General features: G+C 40.0%; 2 protein-coding genes across 4 annotated transcripts; both read left to right on the top strand.

Moving 5' to 3' along the window:
- The first annotated feature begins 276 nt into the window (after positions 1-276).
- On the top strand, positions 277-22,265 carry LOC114468885 (lysosomal alpha-glucosidase-like). 3 transcript variants are annotated; one of them, XM_028456019.1, is made up of 26 exons: positions 277-937; positions 3,485-3,636; positions 4,911-5,076; positions 6,123-6,219; positions 6,315-6,434; positions 8,289-8,407; positions 8,559-8,690; positions 8,860-8,970; positions 9,089-9,202; positions 9,995-10,079; positions 10,283-10,400; positions 10,515-10,648; positions 10,839-10,990; positions 14,679-14,827; positions 14,918-15,059; positions 15,141-15,239; positions 15,728-15,892; positions 16,007-16,159; positions 16,243-16,375; positions 17,626-18,465; positions 18,596-18,986; positions 19,879-20,006; positions 20,146-20,345; positions 20,813-20,961; positions 21,054-21,195; positions 21,277-22,265. In XM_028456019.1, exons 1-19 carry the CDS (start codon positions 437-439, stop codon positions 16,306-16,308), a joined length of 2,775 nt encoding a protein of 924 aa, XP_028311820.1. In that variant the 5' UTR covers positions 277-436; the 3' UTR covers positions 16,309-16,375; positions 17,626-18,465; positions 18,596-18,986; positions 19,879-20,006; positions 20,146-20,345; positions 20,813-20,961; positions 21,054-21,195; positions 21,277-22,265. The 3 variants fall into 3 exon arrangements, with proteins under 3 accessions (XP_028311820.1, XP_028311822.1, XP_028311821.1); XM_028456021.1 differs by lacking the exon at positions 10,515-10,648 and having other exon boundaries at positions 10,336-10,359; positions 10,833-10,990; XM_028456020.1 differs by lacking the exon at positions 6,315-6,434.
- Positions 22,266-22,949: 684 nt separating this feature from the next.
- On the top strand, positions 22,950-26,507 carry LOC114468887 (sterile alpha motif domain-containing protein 9-like). Its single transcript, XM_028456024.1, has 2 exons — positions 22,950-23,337; positions 24,065-26,507. The coding sequence occupies exons 1-2, from the start codon at positions 23,319-23,321 to the stop codon at positions 25,177-25,179; spliced, it is 1,134 nt and encodes a 377-aa protein (XP_028311825.1). The 5' UTR covers positions 22,950-23,318; the 3' UTR covers positions 25,180-26,507.
- Positions 26,508-26,678: the final 171 nt, after the last annotated feature.

Consider the following 26,678-nt stretch of genomic DNA (forward strand, 5'->3'; position numbering starts at 1 on the left):
ATAAATAAATGCAAAAATATAAATATTGTCCAAAAATTAAATAGATTGATGAACAAAAAATATAAAATATATTTTTTTTTTTTTTAACTTTTATTCATTTAATCATTTATTTTATACATGTATAACATTTTTTTTGTTTTGTTTTTATTATTTCATTATAATTTTTTTTAATGTTGGCAGGTTTGGTCCTCTATAATATTCATGCAAGAACCAGAAAGCAACATTTCAAATTAAATTTGTCCCCTCCAGCTTCCCTTAGTTTTGTTTTCGCCTATAGTTGCTTTCAGGCTTCCTGGCTCTTCTTCGGTCTTATTAGTGTTGATTAATGTTAATGATGACCTAAACATGGACTGGTAATGCAGTGCGTCTACAGAAAAGGTAGTTCTTCTCCTCAGGGTGAGCTGTTTGCATAGCAGGACTTTGCTTTCTCTGCACCATGACTTCAAATAGCGTGTCGCTATTTTTCCTTTTTTTCCTGCTCTGTTTTTATGTACACCTGTTCCACAATGAGGTCACATTGGTTAAATCAGTCCGTGGTGGTAAAAGCACGAACTTGGCACAAGAACGGCTCTTTGTAAATGTAATAAAACCTCAGAACAGTTCACAGGTTAAAAGAGTCGTGGAGTTTCCTCTTCCCAGTGTCCATGAATGCATCGTTTCCCCCGGAAGTCGCTTCGACTGCGGTCGGGACAGACTGCTGAGCCGGGCTGAGTGTGAGGACCGCGGCTGCTGCTTTTCTCCTCTGCCGCTCTCACCCGGCCCACCGTGGTGCTTCTACCCACACATGTACCCAGGATACCGCTTGGGTCCCTTCAGCCCCACCGAGCGGGGCCAGGCGGCCACATTGACCCGTGAAACGCCCTCTTATCTCCCTAAAGATGTTTCTACTCTGAGCCTGGAGGTGATGGAGCTAAATGCAGACTGCCTGCATCTCACTGTGAGTACAATGGGATTCTAAGGGAAAGTTCACACATAGGTTTTCCTCTTCAGCCAGTAGTGTCCAACATTATCTGACACACGTGTTTCCATCAATACAAAAAATTACTAACGTTTATATAGGTGTGCCATCTAAGGGAACCTCATAATTCGATTCGAATACAGTTCAGAGTGCTACGATTCGATTAACATACAATATTAACGATTATCACGATTCTGTTTTTTTTTTTTTTTTTTTTCACACATTGTGGCAATTTCACGCTTTTAAGTATATATGCCAGTATTCATTAATTAAAGTAACCAAACCGATGTATCATTATCTTTATTTATGTCAAATGAAATTACCAAATCAAACAGTAATCGTCTTTCAAAATAAATAAATACAATATAATAAAATTAACAAAGTTAGCTAATGCAGTTGGACTGACATAAAAGCAAGTTTATTCAGTAAAAAAAAAAAAAAAGACTTCTTCTGGAGCTGCATAAATCCCATAAGAAACTAAACATTTTGCTGTGCATAATCAAAGCAGCTTTAAAAACAGTATCAGTTCTCTTGTGGTATTTGGGTTTTTAAATAAAATGTGGATTTAAAAAAAAAAAAAAAAAAAACTACAGTGATCATTTATCATGTTATCAATAATGAAATCCTGCCAGGGACTCGTCATCAATGCAGTCTTTATCACCATTTATGTCATCATGGTTAGGATTTTAAACTGTGTAAGAAAAGGAGCTGGTCAACATGTTCCGAATGAAGTGTGCTCCACTGTGTCCGTGTTTCAAGACGGGTCGGGTGGGGTGGGTGGTCGACATTGCTGCAGAGCGGAGAGGGCACAGCGATGTAACCTAGTCCATGGATCCTGGAAGTGGCGCAGGGGCGACGCTGTAATACACGTGGCCCACGAACCACCTCCGCTGCCGGGCCCTTCCAGGCCGACCCAGAGCTGGTCGCTGTGCACCGCCGCGGAGGAAATGCCCAGATACCTCTTGGCCATCTTTGAAATCAAAGGATACAGCACTTGATTCTGTCAAACGCTAGTTTTTAATCCGGACGAGCGAATCTCCCGCTCAGTAATTGTAGCTGAAGAGTTAGCTGCTGCTATCGTCTCCTTCACCTGGTCCGTTTCTTTAAGTGTCCGGGCGACATGTGCAGCTTTAAATTGACTTTACTGTGCTTTAAACATGATAAAGTGCTATTTAGGCTTCATACACATGCCCAAAGTGTTTTTTTCACTGATTCCCTCAATCGTTAGTTTGACGCGGCACTGAGCTGGAGAAACCGCGCCTCCATGATTGACATGTAAACAGACACGCCCACGAAGGTGAGCATTTCAGCGTCCTTCGTTCAGTGCTATAAATGTATTTTCTACAGTCTATGTATGTACCGGCGAACGCCCCGCCCCCACGCTCTGTCTCGTGTTTATAAAGCAGCATGAGCTCAGCTACGGAGTGGGTGGGAGGAGGGCGGGCTATCCTCTGGCCCTACGTCAACGTGCGAGGAGGCGGAAGTCAGTGTCCCGTCTATAGACACGCCCACTCATGAATTTGTATAAGTAGGCCACAAATCAGCCTGTTTGTGTAGAGTTGCTCAGACAGTGACTTTTCAGAGGCTAAAACTCTGGAAAACAGGCGAGTTTGGGAAAATAAACCTCAAATACTATGTTTTTGGGGTTCTTAGAACAAAAGGAGATGGGTGAAAAATAGCATGATATGGGACCATTAACTTTCATTCCGCGAGCAGCTGTTGTGTTCCTGTCATTTAGTTATTACAAAAAACTATCGATTTTTAGCATTTATGAATGTTATCGAATCATCATGTGTCGATTCGCGATTAATCTAATAATCGATGTATTGGCACAGTTCTAATTCCTATGCAGCATTTACCACCAATTAAAATCTTGAAAATGAAGTACATGGGATTACATGAGTGTTGACTTTTTTTTGCCAGACCACACCTGAGTTTGTGGTGGTAAATCTCTCCTGTCCTGTACTGTGTTGACTTTGCTGTTGTTTGTGATCTTAACATGTATTTCCTGTTGTCTGTGGCCCTAATGTGTGTGTTTCTGATTATAATGTCTTGTATGTTATTAATGGAACCATCAGCCCGTCCAGCGACAACAGATGGAAATTAGCCCGTGGCTAAAATCTGACAGAATTACGTATCTCATATGTTCATTAATATATACTGTTCCTTTTCTAAATAAATAATATACTTGGTTTTGATCATACTTTAACTATACTTTTATTTCAACACCAGTCAAATTATTTTTAGACAGCACCTAATACCACACAGTCAGTTTAAGGGACTGGACATCATCAATAAAAATAAGAAAACATGAATGCATGTAGCAATCCCAAACAATCTACAATGGAGAAGGAATTTAACCTTTAACCAGGAAGAAACTTGCAACACTGAAGAACAAGACAATAAAAACATAAACAAACAGCATGTTTTGACAGCTGTAAACACTTAAAATAATGTGCTTTGTTTTTCACACACTGCTCTGAATACGCTGTTGATGGACGTTACTGATATTCTTTTTGTCTGAAGGTAAAGGACCCATCATCTCAGCGGTATGAGGTCCAAATCCCAGGTGTTGTTCCTCAGAGCAAAGCGGATGCTGCTGAAGTCTTATACACCATCCAATACCAGCACAACCCGTTTGGCTTTATAGTGCAACGGAAATCTAACAGAAGGGTGATGTGAGCACAGTTTGGTGAAGTAGAACGAGACATGAAGGATTGTGAATGTTCGTCAATAACCAGTTCTGTGTTGGTTTAAGAAAGCTTTAAGTATTTATAGTTTAACCCACACAGGAAGAGTTTTTCTCCCTTATGACTAAACTCCCTTAAGTCACTCAAATCTTCATAGATTAGACTGTTTTCCTGTTTCTAACAAACTAACTTTAAGGATATTCACTTGCTGCCTAATAAATACTAAGTGTATTTGTAAATTGATAAAGTTATTTAAAGATTAAAAGATTAAGATTAAATCGGGGCTTTCGCCTTTAATTGGCCATGTTATGTTGTAACATACATGGAATTTGTCCTCTGCATTTAACCCATCCCTGAGGAGCAGTGGGCAGCCATTTTTGCGGTCCCTGGGGAGCAGTTCGGGGTTAAGGGACTTGCTCAACATCCCACAGTGATAGCCCAGGTGAGGCTCGAACTGGCAACCCTCTGATTATAAGCCCAGCATCCTTAACCACTAGGCCACCACTCTTTGGTTAGAGTTTTAGTGTAAATATGTGTAATATGTTAAAAACAACACAGTAGGAGCCATAAAGAATTACACTTGTTGTGTTATATAAAACAAAAGATTTACCTCATTCCAATTCCTTGTTTACAATGTATTGTACTTTGATACTGTCATATACAACATACTGTGTAGAACTCTGGGGAGCCACTTTTGAAACCATAATCCAATGATTTTGTTTTATTGCAAAAAAAAAAAAAAAAAGAAGGCTGTATAGTTGATTAAAAAAAAAAAGCAGGATATTATGACCACACACATCCATTATTTGTTAAATCAAAACTCGTGAAATTTAAAGATATTGTTTATTTTAAAATAACAGAAAATGTTCAAATGTAAAATAAATGCTCTTCCAGAAGGCGTTCAAAAATACTTTTCACTACAGACCAGCAAATACAGCCTAATAAGAGATCAATTTATATTTATTTCACCAAAAGCAAGATTAGAAGTAAAACAATGATGTCTGTCTGTGTTAGGGGTTCAATTCTAGAATAATGTCCTTCCTCTACCATAGAGCGTTCTCCATCTAGTAAAAAACTTTGACATTCTGACATTTTGACATTTTGTTGCATTGCCTGTTTGTCTTGTTATATATTATTAAATTGTGATTTATGTTTGAATATTGATACTGAAACAAACAAACACAAACTGAAAGTGAATTATTATGAATGTCCATCTGTTTGATGGTAATGATTCTGTTGCCGTGTGTGTTGGTCCTCCTCAGTATGGACACCACGGTGGCTCCTCTGCTCTTTGCTGACCAGTATCTTCAGCTGTCCACCATGTTGGCCTCCACCCTCGTCTCTGGCCTGGGGGAACATTACACCACTCTCATCCTGGATCTTAACTGGACTTCTCTGACTTTCTGGAACAGAGACATGGCGCCTCATGTGAGGACACTGTAGACCAGGGTTGGACTTAATGACTTTTTTCAGTTACAATTACGTTTTCAATTACAAATCAATTTACGATTATGGTCACCAGCATTTTTTTCCACTTTCTCAGAAAGTCCATTACAATTGCGTTCTCAGTTACTAAAGTTCAATAACAATTATTCACAATTACTGAGCTTTTAATAAATAACCCAATAAAAGTTAACCATCTCTTATGATAATGGATCCTAAATCAGCTGTAAAATATACTAAAAACAAATATCTGTCATCTACCGGTAATTTATTTCCTTTTTATTGGTTAGGCTTCCTAATCAATAAAAATACAATTTTATCCACACAATAATTGTAATTAATTATCAATTACATGATTACAATTATAATTGACCCCAACTGTGCTGTAGACCAGTGGCTTCCAACCTTTTTCGAGTCGTGACCCCATTTTGATCTCACAAATTACCTGGCGACCCCAGGGACGTTTTTCCCTTTTTTTCTACAATTCGTTTTTGATCATGTTATGTTTATTAAAGTGCGTTACAAATACAGAGTAGTTATACTGCATTTAATTTAAACTAGATGTATTTTTGAGAACGTTTATATATAAAATACAGTTGTTATTTGAAAAACAATAATAAATTAAAACATTTAAAAATGTAATTTTTGATCAGTAATGGTTTATTTTTTATTTATTTAATTTTTTTACAAATAACTAGACATTTAAGGCGACCCCACATGGTGTTACGACCCAGAGGTTGAAAAACACTGCTGTAGACAGAAGCAGCTGGTGGAACATGATGGTACTAATCTATAGTGGAAATGTGTATATTATAATAAGATTAATGTATAGTTCTAGATATTACAAAGGGTAAGATCATATAAGTTTATATTCCTTTTTGAACATGTACAGGCTTCACATGCAGGCTTTTGTAACCATTTATTCTCTCTTTTCCTTGTTTGATTTATATTCTTTTATTTATTTTTTCTTCTCATTGTGGTAAAATACACATACTAAATAAAAAATCTAATCTTTTCCTTTCTCACCTCAGGCTGATGTAAACCTCTATGGCTCCCACCCCTTCTACATAGTGCAGGAGGAGGATGGTTTTGCACATGGAGTTTTTCTCCTCAACAGCAATGCAATCGGTAATAAAACTCCTCCCAAGTCCCTGATTAAACTCTCACACAGACACTAATCAATGTTTTTGATTCCAACCCGTCTTCCTAAATGTCTCCATTAGAGGTGATGTTGCAGCCCACTCCTGCTCTCACTTGGGTCTCCACAGGGGGGATCCTGGATTTGTACATTTTCCTGGGCCCAGACCCTCAAAGTGTGATACGACAGTACCTACAGATCATTGGTACGATTGACTGTTGTGAAGTTGCATTAGTGACACAAATGTATGTTTTCATTTTTTAGGATAAATTCACTAAAATTGATTTAATCAGTGGGATTGAGGAGACCCTCGAAGTACTCCTTCCACCCCCGACAACAACCCCAGTTGATGTCAGCAGCCCCCCCCCCCCCTGCACTGTAAACCGCGTTGAAACCGAACGGTTTGCCAGAATCTCTTCGAGGCCGACCGATAGTCCTCCTCCATGACTTCTCCGAACTCCTCCCAGACCCAAGTTTTTTCCTCCGCAGCACGCTTGGCCTGCTGGCAACTCTCGGCTGTCTCCGGAGTTCTACCAGCCAAAAAGGCCAGGTAGGTCTCCTTCTTCAGCTTGACGGCATCCTTTACTTTCGTGCGCCACCATCGGGTTCGGGGAAGCTCCTTGGGGGCAGGGCTCCGGGGGTGGATGAGATTCGTCCTGAGTACCTTAAGTCTCTGGATGTTGTAGGACTATCTTGGTTGACACGTCTCTGCAACATCGCGTGGCAGTTGGGGACATTGCCTCTGGATTGGCAGACCGGGGTGGTGGTCCCTCTCTTTAAGAAAGGGGATCGGAGGGTGTGCTCCGACTACGGAGGGATCACACTCCTCAGCCTCCCCGGCAAGGTCTACTCCAGGGTGCTGGAGAGGAGGATCCGGCCGATAGTCGAACCTCGGAGTCAGGAGGAACAATGCAGTTTTTGTCCCGGTCGCGGCACACTGGACCAGCTCTATACTCTTCATCGGGGGGTGCTCGAGGGTTCGTGGGAGTTCGCCCAACCAGTCCACATGTGCTTTGTGGATCTGGAGAAGGCGTTCGACCGTGTCCCTCGTGGTGCCCTGTGGGGGGTGGTCCGGGACCTTTTGCTAAGGGCTGCCCGTTCCCTGTATGACCGTAGCAGGAGCCTGGTTCGCATTGCCGTCAGTAGTCAGACCTGTTCCCAGTGCATGTTGGTCTCCGCCAGGGCTGCCCTTTGTCACCGGTTCTGTTCATTACTTTTATGGACAGAATTTCTAGGTGCAGCCAGGGACTGGATGGGGTCCAATTTGGGAACCTCAGAATTTCATCATCAAATCAGGACCTTCAGCGTGCACTGGGGTGGTTTGCAGCCGAGTGTGAAGCGGCCGGGATGAGGATCAGCACCTCCAAATCTGAGGCCATGGTTCTCCACTGGAAAAAGGTGGCTTCCCCTCTCTGGGTCGGTGGAGAGTCCTTACCTCAAGTGGAGGAGTTCAAGTATCTCGGGGTCTTGTTCACGAGTGAGGTCGATAGACGGATCGGTGCAGCGTCAGCAGTGATACGCTCTCAATTTACTGATCGATCTACGTTCCTATCCTCACCTATGGTCATGAGATTTGGGTAATGACCGAAAGGACAAGATCGCGGATACAGGCGGCCGAAATTAGTTTCCTTTGCAGGGTGGCTAGGCGCACCCTTCGAGATAGGGTGAGCAGCTTAGTCACTCGGGAGGAGCTCAGAGTAGAGTCGCTGCTCCTTCACGTTGAAAGGAGCCAGCTGAGGTGGCTCATGCATCTGTTTCGGATGCCTCCTGGTCGCCTCCCTTGGGAGGTGTTTCAGGCATGTCCTATTGGGAAGAGGCCTTGTGAAAGGCCAAGGACACACTGTAGGGACTATGTCTCTGAGCTGGCCTGGTGTCGCCTCGGGGTCCCCCCAGAACGGCTGGAGGAAGTGTGCATGGATCGGGAGGTCTGGGCATCTCTGCTGCGACTGCTGCCTCCGCGACCCGGCCCCGGATAAAAGCGGAAGAAAATGGATGGATGATTTAATCAATTTTTTGCACAATGTGTAAAATAGATTTCTTATGTTTTTCCCTTCTCCAGGCTACCCCATGATGCCTCCTTATTGGTCACTGGGCTTTCATCTGTGTCGCTGGGGCTACACGACCACTAATGCAACTCGACGGGTTGTGCAACATATGCATGAAGCTAACATTCCTTTGGTAACGAACAGTGTTAACCAAACTTCAATAATTAAGTTTCTAACATTCTGTTAAATAAAGTAAAAGTATTTCTGAGGTGATTCTCATACACTGATTTTTTTTTCTTTTAAACTGTCTCTAGTGATCAAAGTTTGATCTGATTTTCATCCAGGATGTGCAGTGGAATGACTTGGATTATGCCAGTGAGCGACGAGTGTTCACCTTTGACCCACTGAGATTTGGGGATCTTCCAGAGATGGTGGAGGAGTTTCACAAGAGAGGCATGAAGTACATCCTCATTTTGGTGGGTCATCTTTGAGTTTGGAAGCTTTCCTAGCTTATTTTTTTTACTGGATTATTGTGACTTTTTCACAGTTAGGATATTTATTAATTCTAGTCCTCTTAGCCAGAGCATTTTTTGTCATGCTAATCCCAAAATGTGACTGAAACCCTCTTACCTGATTATGTTATAGGACCCGGGCATCAGCAGCACCAGCCCACCTGGAACGTATCCCCCTTTTGATGATGGACTGAGACGAGACGTCTTTATCAAAAATGCTACAGGACACGTTCTGATTGGGAAGGTTAATAAACTTCTTCTTTGGTTGTAATATATACTTTGTCTCTTCTTAGTTATTGGACGTGCACAACTTTTCTCTCCTGACCTGAATGTGTTCATTAGGTTCTCTTTTGGTTCTACAGGTTTGGCCCGGCCCAACTGCCTTCCCTGACTTTACCAACCCAGAGACCAGAGTGTGGTGGGATGACTTCATTAAAAACTTTCACTCTAAAGTTCCCGTGGATGGTTTGTGGATTGTATGTATGAAGCCATGTCATTGGAAGGTTTTAAGTTACTCTAGATCTGAGATGGGCCACTTTTATCACAGTGGGGGCCACAAATGTGATTATCTTATGAACATGACTAACTATCATACCAGTATTTTTGTTGTTTTGTGTATGTTTCAAATGAATTTTGTGTATATTGCCATTTTGTTTTTTTGGTTTTTTTTTGTTCATATTTTTTTCCGTTTGGTGTGTTTTTGGAGTCATTTTGTGTATGTTTGTTGTTTGTTATTAGTCATTTTGTATGTTTATTTATGGAGTCATTTTATATTAATTTTTGCCTTTTTGTGTTTTTTGGAGTCATTCTGTGTATATTTTTTGCCGTATATTTTTCTATTTTGTGTATTTTTGGACTGGATTCATTTTGTGTATATTGGCTATTTTGTTTATATTTGTTACTGTTTGGTGTGATTTTGGAGTCATTTTTATATATTTGTTGTCATTTTGTATGTTTATGGTGTCAATTTTGTATATTTGTTGTCGTTTTCTGTGTTTTTGGGATCATTGTGTATTTTTTTGTGCCTTATATTTCAACTTGGGTATAATTTTTTCTTTTTGTGTATTTATGTGGGGGCCACACTAAAGTAGACTGATGGCCGCATATGGCCCCCGGGCCACCAATTGCCCATATCTGCTCTATCGCTCAGTGGAAGTTGAGTGAGATGTTATCTAAGAAAGTAAAGTCACTGGAGTCGTCTTACCTCGGTGAATTTTTGGATCATGAAAGAGAAATATTGGTGTTTTTGTCTCCCATGTTTCACTCAGGACATGAACGAACCGGCCAGTTTTGTCCAAGGTTCAGTGGACGGCTGTCCGGATTCTGATCTTGAGAATCCCCCCTACACACCAAGTAAGCAACATTTAGAGTCGGAGTATCCAAACCATATCGTGGAGGGTTTTTTTGCTCCAACACACCCGATTGTCAGGATAAGTTCATTACCAGGCTCTCTGCACACACATACTGGTTCTAACACTTAGGTTCATTTGTTGCCTTCTACACTATTTACTGTAGCGTTAATGTGAGGCCTTTGTGTTCACTTTTTCATCAAACAGGAGTAGTTGGACGCCAGTTGAACTCAGGAACTCTTTGCATGTCTGCTCAACAGAAGCTGTCAACTCACTACAACTTGCACAACCTGTATGGACTGACAGAAGCGTACGCCACGCACAGGTCAGGCTGCAATAATGTGCACCTTGCATTAACAGTCAAGTGAAAAAAGCTTTCTCCAGGTTGTTGAGAAGTTTGTTTAGTCTTTTGATCCTGTTGTGTTTTCATGCTCCTTAGAGCTCTAATGAATATTCAGCAGACAAGGCCCTTCGTCCTCTCTCGCTCCTCTTTTCCGGGAATTGGACAATTTTCCGCCGTGTGGACAGGAGATGTCAGGAGTGACTGGGAGCAGCTTCGATACTCCATTCTTGGTGAGAAATCTTTTTCTCACTACAGTCTGTAGTTAATTGGATAATGTGGTGCAGCGCTGAGATAGTTACTGCCATCACTCAAATTCACTTACCTGCCAAAGTGCTGAAATCATTCCCAGATTAAATATATAAATATTTTTTTTCAAGTATTTTAACTGAGGATAAATAACTGACAAACACTGACCACCAGCCGTGCTGCAGTTCAGCCTGTTCGGGGTGCCTTTGGTCGGTGCAGATGTCTGCGGCTTTGGAGGAAACACCACTGAGGAGCTGTGTGTTCGATGGATGCAGCTCGGAGCCTTCTACCCATTTATGAGGAACCACAATGACAAGCCCAATGCTGTGAGTTACAAACACTTCATTGATTTTTCTCTGTAGTGTGGCTGTTTTGTATCAGAGAGTTCGATTATTTGTAAACTAAACACGTCAAACACAGGATCTGCAGGCCAAACCTGGCCCTGAAGATTATCCAATCTCATCCATGAGATTATTTTTAACATTATATTGTTAGTGGAAATGCATGGAGGCTCCTGACTGCTGCTCTATTTATATTCTGATTTTCATTGTTGTCACGCTGTTTTTCATTTTATTTCACATACCCACTATTACAGTTTTCGTACCCGTACCTCACTCTGGGAACCTAGGTTGTAAATAAAGGCAGGAAAGACTGAGACATGTTACTTGTTTTTGTTAAATTCATAACTTGGTAATGACCAAAACTGCAGTCGAGATATTCACGACTCACCATCTGCTGTCAGACGCGTCGTTTGTTTATTTGTTTATTAGGGGATCCCCATTAACTAGTGCCATGGCAACCAGCTAGTCTTTCTGGGGTCCAAATAGCAAATATGCAACAAAAACCATTTACAAATACAAAACTTGATTAAAATGGCAAAAAAAATTGATTGAAATGGCATTACTCACTCACAAAATCATACATATTACAATACATTACATTTGCAAGGATAAAACATAGCTAATAATACAAAGCATCTCACACTATCAAATGGAGTTTTAGATTCTTTTTGAACGTAAATTTACTGTCAATGCAGCAGAGGCTTGGAGGCAGGTTATTCCAAAGTGACAATGACCTGTAAATAAAAGATCTCTTTAAAGCATTGATTTTTGGGCAAGGTAAAGCAAGCTGCCCATTACTGGAACCGCTAGTGTTGTGTTCATGAACAGTATTACTAAAAACTATTTGTGTATGTATAGAAACCGGAGATTTACTGCTCATGACTGACTTGAACAGCATAAGTGTATTAAAAGACAACCTATTGGCAACAGTAAGCCATGAGAGGCAGGCATGCATATGGATCACATTAGATCTTAGTGGGCAACCCAGTACTAACCGTGCTTCCCTGTTCTGGACAACGTGGAGCTTCCTGAGTTCACCACTGACAGCAGATGACCACACCGTAGAGCAATAGTCCAGATGACATAAGACTAAGCTTTGAGCTATTTGACATAAAAGGGGACGAGCCACAAAAGAGCAACGTTTCCTCGCAATACCAATTGCTCTTCCCATTTTCAAAACAATATAATTAATGTGGTTACACCAAGACAGAGAGCAGTCCACCATTACGCCAAGGAGTTTAGTACTTTCAACTTGTTGAACTATCGAATTGCACAAGTTTAACTCAAGCTTTGGGCTTGTGGATAACCTGCGCTTTGTACCAAGCACCATGCATTTAGTCTTGGAAATGTTGAGAGCAAGTCTGTTACATGAAACCCAGTCATGCACAATTTTTAGTTCTCTGCTCAAGACCTCGTTTAATACATTGCATGACGGTGCAGCATAATACAATGTCGAATCATCTGCATAGAGAACAGTTTTAGCCACTTTTGTAGCCCAAGATAGATCATTCGTAAAGATTGAGAAGAGTAAGGGTCCTAAGCAGCTACCCTGTGGAACTCCACAGTCCAGACCTCTGCTACTGGACAGGCTGCCATTCAAATACACCTTCTGTGATCTGGAGGACAGGTAGCTTTTGATCCACTTTAAGGCTGAATAATTAAAACCATAACATTTAAGTTTCTCAACCAGTAAAGAATGGTCAAGAACATCAAAAGCAGCACTAAAATCCAAAAACACAGTACCCACCATCATAGAATTATCAATGGCTTTTAGCCAATCATCAGTCATTTGTATCATTGCAGTAGAGGTAGAGTGGGCAGCTCTGTAGGCATGTTGTGAGTTTGATAAAAGCTTGTTAGTAACAAAATAGTCTTGAACTTGTGCATACACCAATTTTTCCGTGATTTTGCTCGAAACAGGTAGAATACTTATAGGTCTAGAGTTCACCTCGTCAAAAGCACATTTAGTATCCTTAGGTAAAGGAATAACTTTAGCCTCCTTCCAGGTGCTTGGACATAGGCCCAAATGCAAGCATCTATTAAAAATGTGACAGATAGGAGATGCTATAACAACAGCAGTCATTCTCAGCAGTTTACTGTCCAGGTTATCTAGTCCAGCTAATTTACTATAAGGTAGAGATCGGAGCAAGCACTCCACCTCATTCACTTCAACTTGATGAAATACAAATTCACAACTTTTGTCATTCATTATAACATTCTTAATACAGTCATTTCATTTAATATTGTCTGAAGTATACATAGCCTGCCTCAGTTTAGATACTTTACCCACATAATAGTCGTTAAAGTGATTTGCAATATCACCTGGCTTAGTGATAACCAACCCATTCAATTGGACATAGGGTGTGCACACAGTTGTCTTTCGACCCATAATTTCATTTCAAACATTCCATAGTTGTTTACCATCATGCCTCGCGTCATATAACCTATGTTGAAAATAGTCCCTTTTTTTCACCTTATTTAGTTTTACAACTTGATTACGTAGAGAACAGTAATTCTGCCTGTCATCAATTGATCCAGAAATAACAGATGCTTTTTTGGCCATATCTCTCTCTGTCATTAGGGTCCTGAGACTGAGGTCAAGTCATGGGGCAGACCTATTTTTAACAACATGTTTTTTTAAGGGAGCATGTTTGTTAACAACATTCATATACATTGACATAAATAAATCCAGGGCAGCTTCAGGGTCATACTCACTACACACAATGTCCCAATTTACATTTGTTATTTCATCAATGAATGAAAGCTCATTAAATCTCTTATAGGACCGTGTTAAAATGACTTTAGCTTTAGGTTTAGACATCTTTGACAGTCTGGAGATGGCTATGATGTTATGATCACTAAAACCTACAGGCACAGAGATGGCCTTAGAACATTGCAGAGAAGCATTTGTATAGATATGGTCAATGCATGTCTCAGAGATAATCCCGTTACTTCTTTTGTGTATTCTTGTGGGAACTCCAACAACCTGAGACAGATTACATGCATTTAATACAGAGAGTAGCTTCTTTCTATTGGGACATGAGTACACCAACCAGTCGACATTTTCATCACCCAGCAGGTAAATCTCTCTATTTTCATCTGATATCTTGTCAAACATTTCACACAACCCATTCATATACATAGCATCTGCACTCGGGGGCCTGTAAAAGCAGCAGATAAGAATTGGCTTTATATAAGGCAGGTGTACTTGTACGCAGTTGGCTTCAATGTCTTCCCTCATCAGATCAAGACGTATTTTAGCAGGTAAATCATTTTGTACGTAAATTGCCGCTCCACCTCCAAACCTATTTCTATCTTTCCTAAAAACAGAAAAACCATCAATAGCAATATATGAATCAGTAAACAAATCATCAAGATGGATCTCTGAAATAGCAATGATGTTAATACAGTTATCTCTGACAATTCGCTCTATATCCGTGTATTTATGACGCAAACTACATACATTCACATGAGCCAACACAAGTCCCTTATTCAGGCCCAATTTAATGCAGGACATATCGGTATTGGACATACTCATAGGCAGTCAAAAGGAATGAAAATAATTACGTTAAGGTATTTTGGTATAATGTTAATTCATTTAGTAGTTTTAGGATTTTTTTCGGCCCATGAATCGATGTAACTGTACGTTTTTTTTTTTTCGTGTCCCTTTTAGCCTCAAGAGCCGTATGTGTTTGGACAGAAAGCCCAGGCAGCCATGCGGAGTGCACTAAACCTTCGTTATTCCCTTCTCCCATTCCTCTACACACTCTTCCATCACGCTCACACCTCTGCTGACACTGTGGCAAGGCCTCTATTCATGGAGTATGTTTCTTTTATTCACTTTTTTTCCTCTGAAATCTTAATACTCATTTATTTTGGGAATCCAACTTTTTTCTATTTATTTTTTTCCAGGTTTCCCACTGATCCCAACTGTTGGACTATAGACCACCAGTTCCTGTGGGGGAGTTCACTCCTCATTAGTCCAGTGTTGGACGAAGGAGTTGTTGAGTTGGTTGCATACCTGCCCCCTGGTACCTGGTACAGCCTGCAGAATGTGGGTAACTCAGCCTTCTCACAGTAAAATACCTCACAAAGCTTCTGTCAGTTCTTATTAACTTGTCTCTACTTTCCTAAGGGTCAGCCTTTCTACAGTAATGGCCAGTATCTCCTTCTGCCTGCTCCTCTGGACACAATTAACGTCCATGTCAGAGAGGGACACATTGTCCCCAGACAGGTGAGCGTTTGGTCTGGAGCTATGTTAATTAGCCTGAATGTGTGTTTTTTTGTTTTCAAAGTGTATGATGATTGTATATAATCATCTATATTTGGGTTTATTGTTATAGTCAAGTGTGATGCACAAAGAACAACCAACTTCTGCTTCTAGACTTTCACCAGAGCCTTGAATATAAGCCTTGACCTTGTAATCAATGGATAGCCTTTACCCGCTCCGTTGTTATTAGCGTTTTATTAACATAAGCTAACATAACAGTTAAATTAAATAGATTTTCCACTCAATCTTCTCTTATCGCACAGGCAGCTCTATCTGCTGCAGTGTTCCTGATTGCAGTAGCTCTTCCAGGAATAAGGAAGATGCACTTTGAGTAAGAAAGAGCAAGTGATCAGAACTCTGTCTGCAGCTGTTACTGAATTGTTTGTTACGTCCTAAAGTTTAAAGCGTGCTGGAACAGCTGTAGATTCTTTGTTCATCTTTTCTTGTTGAAGGAACCTGCTTTGACAACCACAGCCTCTCGTCTCAACCCTTTTTTCCTGACGGTGGCGCTATCTGCTGGTGGCTGGGCCTGGGGGGACATGTTTTGGGACGATGGAGACAGCCTGGATTCCTTTGAAATGCAAAAGTATTGTTATGTTGTCTTCATTGTTGGACAGGTAGAGATGACAAATATGATGTTTATATCTGTAATGTTGCAGGAAATGTGTATAATTTTTTCCTATAGTATTACAGTATGTAGTAATTCCTCAACGTGTTCCTGTGCATCCCAGTCTCAGATGATCAGTGAGCCCATTAAACTGAATGGAGCATTAGATGGTCTGGTGCTTGGAGGGCTGCAGGTGTTTGGAGTGCTCTCAGCGCCTCGCTATGTGATTGCAAATGGAGAGAAAGTCCAGGATTATACTTATCACACAGATACCATGGTGAGTTTATTCAGACTGCTTCTCTGCTGTTACACCGTCTGCTCTCCATCATGTCTGTGGTAATTCATGGTCATCTTCTCCAGGTTCTGACGGTGACGGGCCTCACCTTACCAATGTCAGAAGTGTTTACAGTGCAGTGGATTCTCTGATGCTCAGCATTTCACTTCCTGTCAATACAAAAGGGGAATCATTTGTTGTCTGCTCTGCTGTCGAGAGGTGACATTTTCTTTACCACAGAACATTCAGCATGGATGGGCATTGTTGATGAATTGATACATGTATATATATGTGTATTTTTTAATTTTTTTTATTTGTATGTTTACTAACCACACTTTGGAGATTGTAAATATATAGTTTTATGAAATTGTGTTACCAGTTTAAGTTTTTGGTTGTGTTTTTATAGATTGAATGTGGCTTTTAAGAGTTTGTTGCAGTGTGTTCTCCGTATCTGCAAGGTATCACATGAACCGGATTCATTATAATATTGTCACAATGCATATGCAGTTGTTTGATTTAAATGCATAACTACTTCTTGTGTTACATTATGAAGAATGAGGTATTTGATCCCAGTGAAAGTCAGAAGTAATGACAAACTAAAGTGCAATAAATGAAGAAAAAAAATAAATACAAACGAATCTGGTACAAACCAAAGTAATTAATACAGAAAAGTTGAAGTTACAAAAGCTCTGGCAGCAGAAAAAAAACTGAAAGAAAATGCAGACATGACAGGGTGTGGAACACAATGACTCATCAAGCATTCAGGGGGAGAAGCTTGTGACGATGGTCAGGCCGAAAAAAATGTTAATATTTGGTGAAAGCCGCCTCTCCTTTCTCTTTTTTGATGTTCAGGCCTTTGTCTTGGTCTACCATGTTTAATGGTATGATACAGGTAGAAGATGCCCGTACAGATAGGAGAAAGTCTTGGCATGATAGTAGATGTCACAAAAGACCAAACATATGCATAGAAGCCAGTAGATCTTCAGGTTGTTTATCTGCATCCTGAACAATGACAGTTTCAATACTCGCTCAAGGTAAAATCATACAAGATTTAAGGTATACTTGCTGCGAGCAACACACACTCTGACAGGTCACACACTCAGGAGCGCCCCGCCCACTTATGGCCAATCTCATTGATTTCAAGTAACAATACACAATGTTCGGTCAATGTCAAATTACACAATGGTTATTACACAATACACTGTTATTGAACCTTGTATTAAAGACAACTTTCGGAAGGTCTAACTACTTTGAACCGCTCATTAAAAGGCTTCATAACCTCCACCACCAGGATCCTCTACATAGTTAACTTCCTAACTCAATACATGCATTTATGGGAACACAATCATGGTTTGCATCTGGAATGAATTTGATCCAACAGAGTAAAGTTTATAGTGTTAAGTGTGCAACGCCTATGAATTTTAGTTTTTAATTTGAAAACATTAAGATTATGCTTTCTTATTTTTTAGCAGACAAACCTGAAGAGCCACCTGATAAATGGACTGATTCCCAAGTAAGCGCCTGGCTTAGATCAATTGGAGTGAAAGAAAACTACATTGAAGAGATCTATAAAGCTGAAGTTGATGGACAAATTTTACTTTCTCTAAATAAAGACAACTTGATGTCAAAGATTTCTATGAAATCAGGGCCTGCATTTCTCATTATTCAAAAAAGAAATGAGCTTCTTGGATCCCAACAAAAATGGAAGGAGAAAAACAAGCAGAATGAAGGCGCAAAGACTCAATCAGAGCAAAAGAACATTAAAGAATCTATTTCAGGGTCCTTCCACAAATGTAAAGATTCTTCTGAACAAAAATCTTTTCGGAGATCAAGCTGTTGTTAAGGACACACAGTCCGCTCCGGGACAGTTCTCACTGATTTCAAAAGATGACTGCAAACCATGGCCATTTGATCAAGATGCTATTGATTTCATATATGTGAAGCACAGAGTTCTACAACCCGAATTAAGGTGCTTTTAATCTGATCTATGCATGTCATGAGTTTAAGTTATTTGCCACAGCTGCTTTATTGGACCACACTCGTCTCCAACTGAAGTTTGCCAGAAAGGTCCTGAAATTTGAAACTGACTGTATGAATATCAGATCAAATGGAACAATACACTTTGGTGTGATGGACAGCAAAGAAGATGTGGGTTATGTGCACGGTGAAATAGCTGGAATACCAAAGAGAAGGACATCTTTGTAGATGCCTTAGACTACATTGATAGTCTAGTGTTTCTTCAGACAAAGAGCATGTGCGCCGATATGTCCGACCTCCAAGGTTTGTTGACGTCCTAACCCTGACCCAAGGTGAGAAAATGATCATCAAATAATGATGAGAAATAAGCATTTACTTATCCATAGTTAGTTTTATTTTCAAGTGGCCTGAAATTACAAGTTTCATGCAAAATGAATGTAATCCTTTTCCCCCCCATTCAAGGTACAAAGACAAATTTTATTTTGAGTAAGGACTCAAGACCAAAACACACAGACAGCTTCTTGGTCTGATGACAGAGCCCACTCAGAGGGACCCAAACCAGGAACCTGAAGCTAACAACACAGGGGCACCAGCAGAGGAAGTGCCACGACCAGGACCCTTTTCTTCAATGTTTGGTGAAATCCTGACAGTGCAGCACCATAAGAGATGATTATCTACCTCTCAGAGCCACCCTTATCTCAGTGTGCATCACCATTGACATATTAAAAAACTAATAAGGAATGATTTCCATTTGAAGTGAGATAATACAAAGAAAAAGATTCACAGAGGTGTCTTCTAACCCTCCTCCTTATTGAAGACAACAACAAATAATACCTGGATGATCTGAGGCAAGGTAAGGCATATTTATTTGTATGGCGCATTTCATACACAAGGAAACTCAATGTGCTTTACATGATCAAACATTCAACAGCTTAAAATCAATAAGAACATTTAAAATCATTGACAATCATTCACAAACACATTACAACAACAACATGACAAAAAATTTCCCTCTCATTCATATGCAGTAAAGAAAAAAAGTGCCTTTAACTTTGATTTAAAACTGTTCACATTGGATGCTGACTTCAGCTCTGCTGTCAGTTTGTTCCACTTCTTTGCAGCATAACAACTAAACGCAGCATCACCATGTTTACTGTGAGCTCTGGGCTCCACTATCTAATATATGTCCATAGATCTGAGAGACCTGCTGGGTTCATACCTGACTAACATCTCACTGATGTATTCTGGACCAAACTCATTCACAGATTTATACACCAGCAGTAGAACTTAAGTCTATTCTGAGGCTGACTGAGAGCCAGTGTAAAGACTTTAAAACTGGAGTAATGTGCTGTGACCTCTTTGTTCTGGTTAAGACGCGAGCTGCAGCGTTCTGTAGCTGTAGCTGTTACATACTACAGCTGAGGGATGAACGTGAGGTAATTATTCATATGAAACAAATCCAGTTTGGAACACTTTGTTTTATTTTATTGAGCTGCCGACGTTGCCACGATCCAGAGAAAAACAGCAAAGGGAGAACCTCGATTCATCCTCAGAACAGTTGATAAATGTAACCCCTTGATTTGGCTCGGTTTGTGTTCAAAGCTCACTCTTTAAACCTCTCTGTCCAAACAGCCTTTGCTGCAATTACACATCCTGGTTCTAACACTCAAGTTAATTTGTTGCCTTCTACACTATATACTGTAGCGTTAATGTGAGGCCTTTGTGTTCACTTTCCCATCAAACAGGAGTGGTTGGACGCCAGTTGAACTCAGGAACTCTTTGCATGTGTGCTCAACAGAAACTGTCAATTTTTCCATTGTGTGGACGGGAGATGTTAGGAGTGACTGGGAGCAGCTTCGATATTCTATTCCTGGTGAGAAATCTTTTTCTCGCTACAGTCTGTAGTTAATTGGATAATGTGGTGCAGCGCTGAGATAGTTACTGCCATCACTCAAATTCACTTACCTGCCAAAATGCTGAAATCATTAAATACTTTTTTTTTTTTTTTCAAGTATTGTAGCTCAGGATAACTAACTGACAAACAAACACTGACCACCAGCCGTTCTGCAGTTCAGCCTGTTCGGGGTGCCTTTGGTCGGTGCAGATGTCTGCGGCTTTGGAGGAAACACCACTGAGGAGCTGTGTGTTCAATGGATGCAGCTCGGAGCCTTCTACCCATTTATGAGGAACAATCAATGACAAGCCCAATGCTGTGAGTTACAAACACTTCATTGATTTTTCTCTGTAGTGTGGCTGTTTTGCATCAGTTCACTTAGATTATTTGTAAACTAAACACGTCAAACACAGGATCTGCAGGCCAAACCTGGCCCTGAAGATCATCCAATCTCATCCATGAGATTATTTTTAACATCATGTTGTTAGTGGAAATGCATGGAGGCTCCTGACTGCTGCTCTATTTATATTCTGGTTTTCAATGTTGGCACGCTGTTTTTAATTTTATTTCACATACCCACTATTACAGTTTGCGTACCCGTACCTCACTCTGGGAACCTAGGTTGTAAATAAAGGCAGGAAAGACTGAGACATGTTACTTGTTTTTGTTAAATTAATAACTTGGTATTGACCAAAACTGCAGTCGAGATATTCACGAATCACCGTCTGCTGTCAGACGCGCCATGAATCGATGTAACTGTACGTTGTTTTTCGTGTCCCTTTCAGCCTCAGCAGCCGTATGTGTTTGGACAGAAAGCCCAGGCAGCCATGCGGAGTGCACTAAAGCTTCGTTATTCCCTTCTCCCATTCCTCTACACACTCTTCCATCACGCTCACACCTCTGCTGACACTGTGGCAAGGCCTCTATTCATGGAGTATGTTTCTTTTCTTCACTTTTTTCCTCTGAAATCTTAATACTCATTTAATATGAGAATCCCACTTTTTTTCTATTCATTTTTTTTTCCAGGTTTCCCACTGATCCCAACTGCTGGACTATAGACCACCAGTTCCTGTGGGGGAGTTCACTCCTCATTAGTCCAGTGTTGGACGAAGGAGTTGTTGAGTTGGTTGCATACCTGCCCCCTGGTATCTGGTACAGCCTGCAGAATGTGGGTAACTCAGCCTTCTCACAGTAAAATACCTCACAACGCTTCTGTCAGTTCTTATTAACTTGTCTCTACTTTCTTAAGGGTCAGCCTTTCTACAGTAATGGCCAGTATCTCCTTCTGCCTGCTCCTCTGGACACAAAAATCACAAATAAAAGAATAAAAACGTTAATGAAAACAAAAGAAAGAATAAACAATAATTAAGTGTATAATTAAGTAAAAGACTGTTAAAATAGGGGTCAGAAACACATTACAGTAGTAGAAAATAAAGTAGGATAGATAATAATAATTATTATTATTATACAAATATATACCAATCTGATTCAGATATTTGGTCTGCCAGTTAAGTAGTCTACAATCCAGGACACAATGGTGGCGTCAACCAGCTTCTCACCCAGTAGAGCTGGATGGATGGTGTTAAAAGCACTGGAAAAGTCAAAGAACATGACTCTCACAGTGCTCGCCGGCTTGTCCAGGTGAGAGTAGACACGATTGAGCAGGAAGGTGATGGCGTCCTCAACTCCAACCTTGGGCTGGTAGACAAACTGTAGTAGGTCCAGGTGTGGTCTGATAGATGGTCGGAGCTGCACCAGGATAAGTCTCTCCAGGGTCTTCATGATGTGGGAGGTCAACGCAACCGTCTGTAATCTTTGGAGCTGCTGGGATGTGGCGTCTTTGGAACAGGAACCAGGCAGGATGTCTTCTACAGCACAGGGATCTTCTGCAGACTCAGGCTCATGGTGAAGATGTGCTGGAATATTCCACAGAGCTGTGAAGCACAAGCCTTCAGTACTCTGGGGCAGACTCCATCAGGTCCTGCAGCTTTTCCAGCATGAAGTTTGACCAATTGCCTTTTCACCTGGTCAGCTTTTATGTTTATTGTGAAGGAAGCAGGCAGTGTGGGGGGAGGGGTGTCAGCACAGTCCAAGAAGTGTGGGTATTCAGGGAGCCAGGGGAGGAGGTGAGAGGATGGTTCACACGGGGTGTGTCTACGAGCATGAATCAGTTTTGCTACAGACATCTCGCAAAATGTGTTGCAAAACTCAATGTAAATAAATGTTGGATTACAAGTTTGCAGCTGTAATTTTATGTGTAAATATCAGTCTATAAATTTTTTCTCATCATTTGTGACATTAAATTTATTTCACATGTGTGGATTTTTTATACACAAGCTCACATCACATTTTACAACTTCATATCACATTCTACAAGCTGTCACATTTTGCAACATATCTACCTTCATAGAGGAGCCATATGCATCAGCAACATTAGCATACAGCAGGTCTAACGTCTTCCACTCTTGTCAGACAGGTCACATATTGAGTGAAACGGGCAAAGTTTTCATTTTTATATTTTTTTCGTTTGGTGTATTTGTAAAGTATGTTTTTTGGAGTCATTTTGTGTATTTTTTATTTTTTTTTGGTGTAGTTTTGTGCATTTCTGTTGTCATTTTTTGTATAAATATTTAGTTTTGTGTATTTTTATATTTTTGTTTGGTGTAATTTTTGTGCTATACTGTTGTTGTTTTGTGTACTTTTTGTATAAATACTTAGTTTTTTGTTTTGATTTACTAATTTTGTATATTTTTATTATAAATTATGTATGCGTGTGTGTTCCCGTGAAATGTTTGAGACGCTGATGACTAAACTTCATACCCATTGTAGCGCCAAACAGAAAAGTAAAGTTACAGAAAAATACGCCAAACAAAATAAAATATAAAAATAAGTAAAAAAAAAAACCAAAACAAACATTGATCATGTACATGTCCCATACAATTAAACCAGGGGAAATCGCACTCTACAGAGTATGTACATCTCTTTGTATATCCAACCTTCAAACACACACTCATTCAGCCATAATTGACAAGTCTACTTAAGCTCCCACATGAAAGCATACTTCTTACGGGCACTGTACTAGTTAACTTACATAACTTTTAGCAGCACAAAAACGTTTTTAATATTGACCTGTTCTTTTTTTTACCTAAACAAATTTCGACACAGTGACGTCATGAACCCGGAAGTAGCTCGCTTAAAAGCGGTCTCTGAGCCAATCATCAGAGAACGCTGTTTCCTTTCGATCTGCGTTCTACTGTCAGCTCTTTGGAAAACAACCTAGACGTCCTGAAGATGGCCGGTTGCAACAACGGTAAGTTAGTCTCATGTCACTGCTCTCCTGATGTAGAACTACCGACTATACACATAGAAGCCAGTAGGTCTTCAGGTTGTTAGTCTGCATCCTGAACATTAACAGTTCCATTACTCGCTCATGGAAAAATCAGACAAGATTTAAGGTATATTTGCTGCGAACAACACACACACTGACGGGTCATACACTCTGGAGTGCCCCGCCCACTTATGGCCAATCTCTTTGATTTCAAGTAACAATACACAACGTTAGATCAATGTCAAATTACACAATACACCGTTATTGAATCTGATATTGAAAGACCACATATGTAAGTAGGTTATCACAATGAAAAATAATATTAGTGTGTGACATCTTTTGAAATATGTTTGAAAACTGTTACATTTTATAAGACAACTTTCGGAAGGTCTAACTACTTAGAACTGCTCATTAAAAGGCTTCATAACCTCCTCCAGGATGCTCAACATAGTTATTTTGTTGGAAAAATTAACAATATGTTTGAACACATCTACAAAATAAACGTTAAAAGAAAAAAAAAAAAAGTCCAGAAGAGGAGAGAGAACTTCCTAACTCAATACATGCATTTAAGGGAACACAATCATCTTTTGGTTTGTATCTAGATGGAATTTGATCCAACAGAGTAAAGTTTATAGTGTTATGTATGCTTCTCCTATGTATTATTGTTTTTAATTTGAAAACATTAAGATTATGATTTCTTATTTTTTAGCAGACAAACCTGAAGAGCCACCTGATAAATGGAATGATTTACAAGTAAGCGCCTGGCTTAGATCAATTGGAGTGAATGAAAACTACATTGAAGAGATCTATAAAGCTGAAGTTGATGGAAAAATTCTACTTTGTCTAAATCAAGACCACCTGATGTCAAGTATTTCTATGAAATCAGGGCCTGCATTTTTCATTATTCAAAAAAGAAATGAGCTTCTTAGTCCCCAACAAAAAAGGAAGGAGAAAAACAAGCAGAATGAAGGAACAAAGACTTCCACAAAAAGTAAAGATTCTTCTGAACAAAAATCTTTCGGAGATCAAGCTGTTGTTAAGGACATACAGTCCGCTCCAGGACAGTTCTCACTGATTTCAAAAGATGACTGCAAACCACGGCCATTTGATCAAGATGTTATTTATTTTTCATATGTGAAGCACAGAGTTCTACCACCTGCATCGGGTGCTTTTAATCTGATCCAACCATGCCATGAGCATAAGTTATTTGCCGCAGATGCTTTATTGGACAGCACTCGGCTCCAAGTGAAGTTTGCCAGAGAGGTCCTGAAATTTGCAATTGGCTGTATGAATTTCAGAACAAATGGAACAATACACTTTGGTGTGATTGGCAGTAAAGAAGATGTGGATTATGTGCACGGTGATACAGATTATAAGCATGGTGAAATAATAGGAATACCAGTGCAAAACAAGGACATCTTTTTAGGTGCCCTGAAATACATTGATAGGAGTGTTTCTTCAGACAAAGAGCATGTGTGCAAATGTGTCCGATCTCCAAGGTTTGTTGAGGTCATGGATCAAGAAAAAAATGATAAAACGTATGTTGTTGAAGTTGATATTATACCTTCAATACATATTGTTGAGGGTAAGGTGTACAGTGTCAAATTACCAAATTTTAAAGAGTCAACCAACAAAGTGAAATTTGCGAAAGAATTGATCCTGCAGCGAGTGGGTTCAAAGACAAAACCAGTGAGAGTCAAAAACTTCGGTAATTTTTTTCCGATGGTCAAAGTTCGAGACTCGCAAAGAAAAGAGGCAGAGAAAAATCAGTTCTTCTGTGCTCCTGGACTCTGTCAAAACCTTGGACGAAAGCTCACAATGTGAACATGCTATTTTTGCAGAACTATAGAAAACCCAGTGGCATGAACATCCAGGAATTCACAAACCAAATGCATCTGTTTGACCAAACAAGTTGGATATTTTGTAATGCCCAAACGGACTTTAAAGGAAATGAAAGTTCTTGTGATGAATTGACATGGATCAGGACAAAAAGGACATTTCTGCAAGAATCTGTGTCTTTGATCTGTAAACATATCTTACCAAAGGGTGTTTTTCAGGTCTTTTTTTTTCTCCCATCGTCAGTGGATAAGCCTCTATTGCTCACTTTCTTTGACTTTTTTGCAGAAATGGGAGGTTGTGACGACATCACCTGCATTTTTGAATCAGAGGAAAACTTTCAGAAATGGAAAAGCTTAGCAGAAGGTTTTTTGGGAATAGATGTTGACAATTGCAGTGTTGTTAACCTATGTTAATGCAACTGCCGCCTGTCAATGCCTGTGCTAAAAACACTAATCAGTCTGTGTGAAAGGGACTTGTCTGTTTGAAACACAAGTTGAGGAACAGATTTACTCTCTAGAGATTCTGACAGTTGATCATTGTGATGAGACAAAAGAAGACTTCAATGATGAAAAAAAGAAAATATTGAACACCAGTTTTACTGTGGAGCTTGAGTGATCTGATTGAATTTTTGGCTGGCTGAGCACAACTTTGTTGGAAACATAATTGAAAAGGATGCATATAATGACACATTCAAAATTCTCAAAGACGCTTTCAAAACAATGCAGATCAAACATCAGTCATGGTCATTAACATCTATCATCACCCAGGATGTGGTGGAAGCACTGTGGCAAGACTGATGTTGTGGAACAATAGAAAAGAGTTGCATTGCACAGTTGTAAAACCTTCTCAGCCAGCATCTCTTGTTGCAGAACATGCAGTTGAACTGAGAGAATATGAAGAAAAAGATCCACAGAGGTGTCTTCCAACCCTCCTCCTTATTGAAGACACCAACAAAGAATACCTTGATGATCTGAGGGATGAACTTGAGGTTGCCATTAAGACAAAACAAGTCCAGTTTGGAACACTTTGTTTTGATCTATTGAGCTGCCGACGTTGCCATGATCCAGAGAAAAGATACAAAGAGTCTCCACTACATAATGTCTGTCACTCACAAATTGTCTCCTGAAGAGAAGAGAAAGTTTGCTGGTGGATTTCAGATGATCAGTTACTTTCAGACAGACTTTGCTTCAGATGAAGATACCCCAGAGAGTCCTGAAGAGAAAATAAGCCATCCCCTGACTGTCAAAAAAGTCTTCAGCATATGGAAAATACATATTCTCCTGAAACTCTGCAACATAACTTGTCAGTTTCAGCCAACCTGACACCTTTTCCAAAAGAAAATGATTATCTACCATCTTGGAGGAGGTAGCTTTACAACTATTCCCTCCATGCTGACTGAGCAAAGAGATTCTGTCTGTCTTCTTAAAAATATTCTCTCTCTCTACGAAAGCAATTCAATTTTGTCAAACTTTGGCCAAAGAGAC

The sequence above is a fragment of the Gouania willdenowi genome, chromosome 8, assembly GCF_900634775.1.
Source record: "Gouania willdenowi chromosome 8, fGouWil2.1, whole genome shotgun sequence".
In the NCBI taxonomy this organism is placed as follows: Eukaryota; Metazoa; Chordata; class Actinopteri; order Blenniiformes; family Gobiesocidae; genus Gouania; species Gouania willdenowi.